General features: G+C 49.0%; 3 protein-coding genes across 3 annotated transcripts; 2 read left to right on the plus strand and 1 right to left on the minus strand.

Moving 5' to 3' along the window:
* Positions 1-623: 623 nt before the first annotated feature.
* On the plus strand, positions 624-2830 carry PtA15_14A282 (uncharacterized protein; the record flags this gene model as incomplete). Its single annotated transcript, XM_053162981.1, has 5 exons — positions 624-634; positions 712-724; positions 817-958; positions 2412-2605; positions 2684-2830. 5 exons carry the CDS (start codon positions 624-626, stop codon positions 2828-2830), a joined length of 507 nt encoding a protein of 168 aa, XP_053026953.1.
* A 144-nt stretch (positions 2831-2974) lies between these two features.
* PtA15_14A283 (uncharacterized protein) lies at positions 2975-3288 on the plus strand (the record flags this gene model as incomplete). Its single annotated transcript, XM_053162982.1, has 2 exons — positions 2975-3067; positions 3145-3288. 2 exons carry the CDS (start codon positions 2975-2977, stop codon positions 3286-3288), a joined length of 237 nt encoding a protein of 78 aa, XP_053026954.1.
* Positions 3289-4027: 739 nt separating this feature from the next.
* Positions 4028-4677, minus strand: PtA15_14A284 (uncharacterized protein; the record flags this gene model as incomplete). The annotated part of the gene is made up of 2 exons (XM_053162983.1): positions 4028-4353; positions 4422-4677. The coding sequence occupies 2 exons, from the start codon at positions 4675-4677 to the stop codon at positions 4028-4030; spliced, it is 582 nt and encodes a 193-aa protein (XP_053026955.1).
* Between the last annotated feature and the right edge of the window lie 5722 nt (positions 4678-10399).

Raw genomic sequence — 10399 nt, forward strand, 5'->3', positions numbered from 1 at the left:
TTAAAATCCCAGCTTCCGCTTGATCAGCATTGAATTTTCATTTTCCAGAAATGTTTGCGGGTAGCCAGGCGGATACAGTGATTAAATTCCCCAATCCGTGGAGGAAAATTGCCAATGGACGTGTGATGCGTGATTTCCCCATCTCCCTATATTTGGATGACACTTCAGGGAATGTATCCAAGCAGTTTAACAAGCATATCTCATTCTACTTCACCTTGGCTGGGCTCCTGCCGCAAATATCTAATCAAGAATACCACTGTCATTTCCTGGCAACTTCCAATCTTGCAAGTGCATGTGAGATGTTGGAGAATATTGTAGAGGAACTAAAGTGAGCTATTTGATTACAAATAAGAACAGATTTGGGTTGCATGTCCTCATTCAAATTGATAGCTTCATGGGGCCTGAAGGATTTATGGCGTATGATCATGGTCTCTCAAGCCCAGTCTTGGTACGCTCTTTGGTTTTCTGCTTCCTGGCCAACTCTTCCATGCATGCCAAAATTATGAATACTCCAATCCCTGGGAACTGTCTCAATCCCTGTCAAATGTGCACCTTATTGGTCCGCATGAAGAAGTTCAAGAAAACAAGAACCTTCATTCAAAATTTCCTCCAGAGCGATAGAGATGGGCGAAAGGTGAGTGATTGCATCACTTATCCAAGTAAATCAATATCATCTACTGAATTAAGGCTGTGGTGTTCATTTATAATTAGCGGGCCGTTCAAGGTCGGGATTGGGAAACAACCAGAGTACATACACATGAGCTCTTCAATATAGCGCAAACAGTTAGTCTGAACCAATCCATCATCAAATCCAAGGAATATGGGGTCAAGGATGCAATCACCAGCAAGCTCCTTGCCAAAGCCAAGGACGACCCATCTATTCAAAAGAAAATATCCGATTGGGCAAACAATGAAAACAGCAGTAAGAGGCTCTACAACCCTATCTTGGAGCTAGAAGGTATTTGTAATCCTTCTATCTATTCTGCTGCATTGTGCAGTAAGGTGTTGACAGCAGCTTGTCACCGTCAGGTTTTGGTGGTGTGCTGGATACTCCTGTAGAAGTGCTGCATGTGGTGCTTCTGGGCATTGTCAAGTACATCGTGCGGGACCTAGTAGGAAGTGTGCACGATAGCAAAAAACACATATTAACAGGGCGGCTTCAATCATTCTCGAAGGACTCACTTAACATTTCATCAATCAAGCCCATCTACCTCATAAAGCACGTCAAGAGCTTAGTTGGGAAAGACTTCAAGATTCTGCTCCAGGCAGGCCCGTTTTTCTTGTCGGATTTGCTGTTGCCTGAGAAGAAATTGATTTGGATTGCACTGTGCAAGCTCACTCCATATATATTCCAGACGCACATTGATAAAATGGCGGATTATCTGGCTAATCTGAAAGCCCACATTGACCTGTTTTTATACCTCCTCATTAGGTCAACTGTGCAATGGGTCAATCACTTGTTTCATCTGAGAAATTTGAGTCTTTCAATGGGGTACCTGTTTTTATATTTTGTATGCCGACTCACTGTTTGAGCGTCTTCAGTGTGTAGCGCTAGTTGCTGGACTGCTGGATGTCGATCAGACATTTCGAATTGGAGCAAACGCCACGCTGCTATAGAAGAAACACAAAGAGTCAATACAGCTTGAAATGGGGACCCAAGTTAATATATGAATGGATTCACCTTCCGGTGGGCCTATATATCTGGCATCAAGAAAGGCTGCCGTTTCATCGTTGTTCTCTAAAGCTAGATAGGACCTGTCGTGGCCTTTGCAAATGTACTTGTACAAATACTTCACTGCTTGGATACCGATGGCTACCTCGACATTGACATGACAGTTCATTCGCAGCGAAAGAAACTTGTTATATGGAACTACAGCAGTATTGTCAAAATTGAACGGCCCTTTCCGTATGCAACGGCCATTGTCTCGCCGGCGGTACTGTGGATAGGCGCCCTCAACCAAAGTCGTTTCGTCGGCAAATTGCTTCGGGAATCGAAAGCGGCATCTACCCTTGATATAGCAACTACGCCCAACGCACGGCCCATGTAACATGCACCTCGTCACAATCTGGTAGAGCTTGGGCTCTGCCTCTGGGTCAGGTATCTCTGCCAATACTACACTGTCGATTTTTGCAGAAGTGTTCGGCTTGTCCCTGTCTGCTACCGTAAGCATTACATGCATACTCCTGCCTGGTAGAAGCAATAGGGCAAAATGCGGAGCCATCGGGCAGAAAGATTGTATTACCATCATCTTTCATCGGTGGCCCACGGGCCATGGCTCAATTGTACCAAGACGCGATGGCATTGGTCGCAAGGTTTGGCCCGCCGGATTATTTCATCACGGTGACCGCTAACCCAGGATGGTCAGATATTGCAAAAATTTTGACTGACCCTCACTCCCCAGATGATTCAGACCGCCCTGCCCGTCGCCAGCGTACGGGCAATGGAGAATTGCCACCGGGCTTTAACCCTTTTCAGCCCCTCGGTGGGGCGCCACCCGTCCCCAACCTGCCCATCGACCCAATAGTTTCGCCTCCCAACGAGCAATACCTAGTCAATATTGGCGTCACTGTCCTTCCGCAGGCCGAAGTCGCGGCCCTTGAGCTGGTGAGTAATGGAGCGGGTGCTCCACCATCCTTTCTGGCGTCGCTGATGTGACACACCTCCTCCCTCACACCCATTCAGATGACTGAGATGGAGCGGGCCGTCATTATAATGTCCTCATTGCGGGTCCTTATTGGACGCGGTGGGGCCGGGCCCAGCGCAGGTCCCACCGGCCCCGATAGATCCAAGGCCCCAAGCAAGGCGGAACAGATCCGCCGGTTTGATTAGGCCCCAAGCAAGGCGGAACAGATCCGCCGGTTTGATTACCACGGCAACAAGAGGGTATGTTAACCCTGACCCCCCAAGTGCTCCTCTCTCCGCTCTCTCTCATCTGTTCTTGCGCCTCGCCCCCCTCCCATTATTCAGGAATTCATGCACAGCAGGTCCCGGGAGGCCACGCTGATCCCGGATATCAAGGCCTACACAAGGGACAACCGCGAGCGATCTGTCTTCCGACTAGTTATGGTAAGCCTGGTTCCCAATCCTGCCCCTCACACATTCCCCTTTGTCTAACCTTCTCTCCCCCAGGCCAACATCAACAGGCAACCCCCTGCCCACCTACGTACCCACTACCCGCCGGGGTATGCCGCCGGCCACCGCTGTTGGCCGACATTAACCGGGCCGATTGTGTCTGCCCGACCGCCAAGCAAGTCGCCGCCCTCGCTGTGGACATGGCGGATGCTTAACCCTAACCCCTCCCCCGTCTTACCCCATCTTTTTTCCTTCTACCAGCTTTTCTCCACGTCCCTCTACCAAACCCTAACCCCTATGAGTTGTTACTGCCATGCAGTTTTTTTACTTTATTTTACTGCAATGCCATCCGTTTTTGCTCCGATTCTACGCGCCCCCCTGAGTGGCCCCTACGCGCACCATGTCCCGCCGGCCGCATGACGCCCAGAAGGGCTGGGCTCGTCCATCCGCCGCAGATATTGCCCCTCCGGTGCCCTCCGCCTGATCGCCGTCGTGGTTGCACCAAGTCGTCCACGACAAGGCTCTGAATCCACTAAGCGCACAAGGCTTGGCGTCCGTGTGGATGCGGGCTGCGCGGCGTGCTATCCTCTTGCGCAGCGCAGCGGATCAGCTCTCACGCCGCTCACCCGTGTGGGCTACTGAGTCCGACGTGGCTAGGCTGTAACCCGTGTCTCACAAAGTGCCTAGTCGCGTGTGGGTCGAAGGGAAAAGTGGCTCTTCACTTCTTCTGAGGCAAGGTTCTCCCTGGCCTGCAGTGTCGAGCCGTATTCCCGAGTAGAAACAGCAACTGCCTGTCCTTCTCATCTGAGGAGGTATTGAGTCGGGCTTTCTTCTCCGAGTAATGGAGGATCGCCGCATCTTGCCACTTCTTGTTGAAGATGGCTATAGGCAAGGGGCCTGTTTGTGTATTTCATAAATGCTTTGTCAGCTTCCTGTCTGCCTCGTTGCTTCTATCTATTCCTCTGGAGAGAGCTTGCCTTTTAGTTCCTTCATGTTCTTGTCGAAGAACGGGGGGAGGCCTAGCCCCAAGAACGAGTTCACCTCGGCTTTATAGAACACAAACCCGTTCTCCTTCACTCTATCGTTGCCTCCTTCTTCGATTCGAGCTCTCTTTGCTACCGTGACCGCATTCTCTGCTGGTGCGGCGGGGGCGGTAACCATCTTTAGCTGGATCTTCGCCAGGATCTGGTCTGCCTTGGCTGAGTTGCCGGCGACTTGGGCTTCTAGCGCTTCCTTCAACATCTTCAATCTGGCTTCGGCGTCCACGCTTGTCTCGTCTCCTGTGGATTGGGTAAGGTTTGTTATCTACTACGCTCTTTGGGACAGCGGATGGGTTGTAAAAACTCACCTCGTTTTTCCGCAGCTCTCAGGCAGTCTATAATCTGCGGGTCGTCTTCATCCTCGTCATCATCGGACTGGTCTCCAGTTCCGGCGGTGGGGTTCGACTTCTCTGCAGCCTGCGATAGGCACGATTTCACCGTCCTGCCCATCTTTTTGGAGGTTGGGTTTCTGGAGTTGGAGCCTGCCGCGAGTGACTCTGCTGGGGCGTTTGGGTTGGTCTCTAAACCTAGAACATCTCCGGTGAGGTTATCGATATCAGACATGATTTCAAAGGTAGTTTTATGTAAGTAAGCGAGTGCGTCTCAGCTTAGATCGGTCGAGATCAAAAGATTGTTGGTATTAATTGATTAATACCTTAATTAATACCTTAAAAGTTTGTAGTTTACACAAGTTCCGAGCTGCAAGGACCCTCAGGTGTCTTCAGGACCAAGAAAAAAAAAAGCCTTTTTGGTTTGATCTCAGGTTCATTTCTAAGTTTTTGTTCTCTTTTGTCTCATTCTTAGTTCCCAGGTGTCGAATTCCTCTGAGTTTCCATGTGTGAAATTCTCTGATTTTTTCAATTCTCAAAAGCCATGTTTTTTCTATTTCTAAATTCTCTGTGCTATCAAGTCCCAGGTGGCACCGAATGAAGGATTAGATTATCCACAGACGGCCCACAGTGGCAGAACTTGAGCTGCCTGAGGGCAGGATTATTATTTATATCCTCCAGTCCCATCTACTCGAGGTGAACTTTCTCAGAACTCTGGTACCTCCACTCCGACGACAGCAGGAACTTGATCGGATGCACTAGCCCGATCCTGATCAGCTCACCGTGTACGCTTACCCAAAAGTTTATAAATAGTGCCAGATCCGAGCCGTTAATTCCTCCCCCGGTCACTTTCCAGCGGATCTTGGGCAGCTGAACAATACATGTGCTTCATTTGGAGCCCTCCGCTGGAAAATGGAACGAACCAAGAACGACCTCCACAAAGAAACTGTAAGCTACTCGAGCTGCTGTGGGAAAGGGACGGTGAACATGCCCGTCAGATACAATGAGATCGAATACCCTTGGTTCATGCACAAATTACTTACTGATCTCGACCAAGGTGAGCTCTTTTTTTCTGTACTGAAATAGTAGGAAATAAGCAGCGTGAATTAACCAAACACCTTCAAATCTTTTTATTTGTAGTATTGTTAGAATTTCAAAGTCAGATCAGGGCTTATAACAATGCGCTGTTGTTTTCTTCCTGTGGCGCCGAGATTGACCGCTCAGTTCAAGGACAAAGAGGGATATATACATTCAGGGTCACTGGAGCACTCTATCACGACATGGGTACTGTATTCCCTTGGACAGACGCTTGACCAGCTTTCTCTCAGATTTACGTTATTGGTGGAAACGATTTAAGTGAAGCTGAATATCGGGCCGGACAAGCGAGGTCACCCGTCAATGTCCAATTGCTTCTGAGGATTCAGCAATACTTATCAAGGAATAACTCATATGCTCAGTTCTTCAGAATGATTGGGTGGGACTCAGACCCAGAAGACGACGTCCGATACATACTCAGAAATTATAATTGACCAGGACAAGATCTACAAGTTTATAACGCGCCACGGACTTTGGAAGTTGGTATGGTCATTGATAACAACGATCCAGATGGGATTGCTCCGCAAGATATTGTACTCAGGACGATTGATGGGGGGCTCTTCCATATTACCGACGAGTTCAGTGGCTATCTTCCCATTTGTTACCCCATCTTTTTCCCTTTTGGCAAGCAAGGGTGAATCCATGGCATGGACAGTGGTACGGATTGAAGTTAGTATTTCAGTTACCTTTTGTTTACCATCCCATTGAGACTGACAGCCTCCTAGATGCATCCATCTCGCAACAAGAATGGTATTGTAAGCGCTCACTAACAAGTGCTTTACTGACGAGGCGAGGACAAGGGCGAGGGGCACGAGGGGAGTTCCAGAACCTCTGTATCTGCTTTGCAAAGGGTCTAACTCAGGGGAAGTCAGCTTAGTACTTCCCTGCTCTAACTACAAAAAGGGGAGAGAGAAAAAGGGAAGGAAGGAATGAAAAAGGGGTCTTGCTCACCTAACTCAGGGGAAGTCTTAGTACTTCCCTGCTGAGTTAGGAGGGGGCGGGGGAACTGGGATTAAGAGGGCGCCCGGTCCGGCGTCTGTGACAGGCTGATGATTGTTCCTGTGAGTACGTGGGAGGCGCGGCTCACAGGTATATGAAGCGGTACCGGAAGAAGTACTCAACACCATCTCAATCCCTTGGTTCCCGGGGCCCAAATTAAACTTCAAAGTTGGCACTCCTGCTATCTTACTGCAAAATCTTGATCTGAAGAGAGGACTCTCAAACAGAACCCAACTGCTTATTCTCGGGATCCGAGGTGGCGCTTTGTGGTGTTGGATTATCAGCGGGTGTTGCATTGGACAAGAGGTTGTGATTCCTAAACTGAAGCTCATTCACAAAGCCAACCAAGTTTACGGGGTATCTTTTTCAAGATATCAATTCCCAGTCGCTGTGGCTTTTGCAATGACTATCAACAAGGCCCAAGGGCAGTCCTTATCTGCGGTCTCAGTCTACTTGCCCCAACCCGTTTTCGGACATGGTTAGCTATACGCTGCGCTCTTGCAAGTCACTAATCTCGCCGGCTTATCAATTTGCATTGTTGGAGATCCTGCCTCCAAATCAAAAACTACTAATGTTGTGAATCTGGATGTGATCAGGAGACGTCATGGGAGGACTTGGTAAGTTTTTTTTTCCTGTGGGCATGATTCCAATGCTTGGTCCTGACTTTTCAACTTCACCAAGAAACAGACTTGCCGGTCCTATCTCATACACAGTCTTGAGCTTTACAAATCAGTCATTCCAAGAATGAAACCAAGAAACTGGGCGAATTTTCCTCCTAAAGTTTGTCTCAAAATGTTGTATTACCCCTGAAATTCATTGTAGAACTTCTGTTGATGAGCAAATGCAACAAAAAAAAACATCACATCCAATTAAAACAATATATTGCACAAAAACAAAGGAACCCAACACTAATACAATGAATACATTGTGACTCCCATGTTATAAGTGTAAATTGGCAAATAAAGATGTTAGGTGTTAGGGTTAGGGGCGTTTTTTTTTTATAAAAACTTGGTCCCTTGCAATGCTTCCCCCCTTCTCTATTTACCACTCGCTCACAGGTCACGAAATCAGGCAACAGGTACAGTATAATCAGTTACAATTTACAGTGTTCAAAACTCTGTTTCAGTACCTGCAGCAGTTATCAGTTTCAAGGGAACCCAGCGGCGTTATACACCGCGGGTTCCCTAGTGAAGAGATAGTGTTTGTGTGCTTATGCTAAGGGAATCTTGCAGTAATGACTGTGGTGCAAAAAAGGAAAGTGTTTCCCGGGAAGCAGAAACAAGGTGGAACAGGGGAATTCCTGTTGCCTTGCTTGCTTGCCGGCCTCTTTATGAGGCTCTCTGTTTCTCCGGGAAACGGACGCCCAGGCATTGCTTGCCTGGCTCTAGACCTTGCTGCATGTCTTGTGCTGGTCTCATGGCGTCATCATCGTCTTGGGACACTCCCAAGCCTATCCAATCTACCTGCAGGCTCTACGCTAGTTGATCCTGTCACTGACTAGCTTGCCAATAGACAGAAATAGGAAACCCAACTCAGGTAGCACCGGACCTGGCCCTGTGGCTACGTGGACACCGGGGCCCTTGGAGCTGCGCTCTTCGGGCACCTCCCATCACGCAGCCATGAGGTCAATCTCGCGCGGGCTCCCTACTAATCCAGACGCCAGAGTGCCATCTGCGAGGCAGCCTGACCAACGCCTGGATGATCAAGACTTCGATGATCTCCCAACATCCAGAAATTGGTGTAGAAGCCCGACTAATAAGATGACGCCCCGGCAGAGCCTACCCGCCCAACGGCCGCCCCACGACCCCCTCCGAGGCGCCTTTTGCGGGTCTCCCTGGCGCCCCGGCCGGACGCCTACAAGGCAACCTTTGAAAACCACCCCATGGGCGTCCACTGGAGGCGCCACCATAGCGCCCATGTATCGCGCCCTTCTGACGCTGGGGTTGTGGCGACGCCATTAGATCTCGCCTAGTAGGTGTTCCCAGGACGCCACAGCTGGCCCCCTGGGCGCCCTTAGAAATGCGTTGGGGGGGCGTTTTGGCCGTGCGGGGCCGCAGGGACGCCCTGAGGGGTGTCAACTTGACGTTGAATTTGACCCGCGGTGTACTGCCAAGATATGTGGCGCTTGCTCATGGGCAACCCTTGGCTAACCAACAGGGAAATCAATTCAATGTTGGGCAAGGATTGCCACGTCATGCTCAAGGCCTGCTGGGCCTACATCTGACTTGCCACGCTCAAGAATCACTTTGATCCCGACGTCAAGACCGTGTCCCACTGGGACACAATAGATCACCAGCTCCAGGCAAACAGGACCCTCAACAATAATCACATCAACGCGGGAGTATTGATGGCTCTTGCGATCTACTGTCAATCTGACCTTTTTTCTGTATTGTAGGTGGCATTGCCTGATTTGCCAGAAGGACACCAAACTCTTCGGTGAGTCCCCCATGTTGGAGGACTTAGATAAATTGGCCTGTGTTTGCCCGTCCAAGGACGACGTCAGGGCCCTAGCTACCAAGATTGCCGATATGTGAATGCCCCCATGATTGATCCCCCCCTCCCCCCACCCCCCCCCCCCCCCCCCCCCAACATTCACTAGACCCCGTGAAGCACTGTTGGCTGGTCCCTGTTGGGTGACCAGCAAAGTTTTAAATTTCTGGTGGTAATTTTATGGCCCAAATTTGCACCAGCAAGAAACATTTTATGGGGCCACCAGCAACCAAAAATCCAATTGTGAACCTACCCTCCCCCTATCATCTGCACCTTGAATCAGCAGCCCCTCATCCCCATTCATCACACCTTGCTCCCTTCCTTGCATCTTATCGCATCACCAAGTGGCTATGTTCATTGAAGTTGCACTCTCGGAGCAAGGATTGTTGCCTCTTCCATCACCCCAACAATCTCAAAGAGCCGCTCCTTGAACAAACCCATTGACAAAACGTCGGATTTCAAAAAAAACATCTTTGAGTTCTTCACCACCTTCAACAAGTCCTCCATGTGCTTGAACGCTCCCCATCCAACCTCTACCATTTTGTCAGCCTGCGTGATGCCAAGGACAATAATCCTTCTAGCTACACAAGCTGCAAAGTGAAATGATAGAGTTTTAAGGACTTTAGGGATGATATCCAAGGCTTTGGAGAGGTTTTGTGGCGTAAAAAATAGAGAAAAGTAGTTTAATTATAGGGTCTTGGAAAAACGACTCCCAACTTTTGGGAAAACAAATCCCATACATCGGCCTGACTATTTTTTGACCAGCGCTTGACATTGACCTAGACCCTTTTTTTGGGAGTAGTTGACCCAAAATAATTTTTTTTTGGGAGTCGTTGTGCTAATTTTTTGTAGGGGGTTGAGAAATCCACTCCCTCAAATTACAAAATCGACTCCCAAACGCAGTTTACGTCGCGCGGACCGCGTCGGGACGTCTTCCCCGGGTCCTTGTGACTGCATTTCGACCCAGGGGCGTTTTGGGAGTTGGAATTGTAATTCCGCAATCCCAAACAGGAGTTGGGATTTTAATTTTACAAAAAATCCCAGAAAATAGAGAAATATTTATATCTCCTCACTGGAGTCCCAAAACGCTCCCAAAATTTTACAGCAATCTAGATACACTGTCTAGAAAATATGCTGAGCTTCACGGCATTAGCACACCTCAGGGACACCTTGTGTAGCCGGGGGGTGATTTGGCGGATTTCCTACTAAGGCAAACCCCCAAAACCTTATCTACGGTGCTCCAAACGGCCCCAAATTTTTTCTGCCAGAAGAATACACTCTTTGAAACATACGTTGTGGTGTGCCAAATCTGTTTCAAGTATCAAATTGCATAAAGTCTTGGTTCACTGTATGAGAAGGAGGCATATTCTTGG

The sequence above is a fragment of the Puccinia triticina genome, chromosome 14A (assembly GCF_026914185.1).
Source record: "Puccinia triticina chromosome 14A, complete sequence".
NCBI classification, from domain to species: Eukaryota; Fungi; Basidiomycota; class Pucciniomycetes; order Pucciniales; family Pucciniaceae; genus Puccinia; species Puccinia triticina.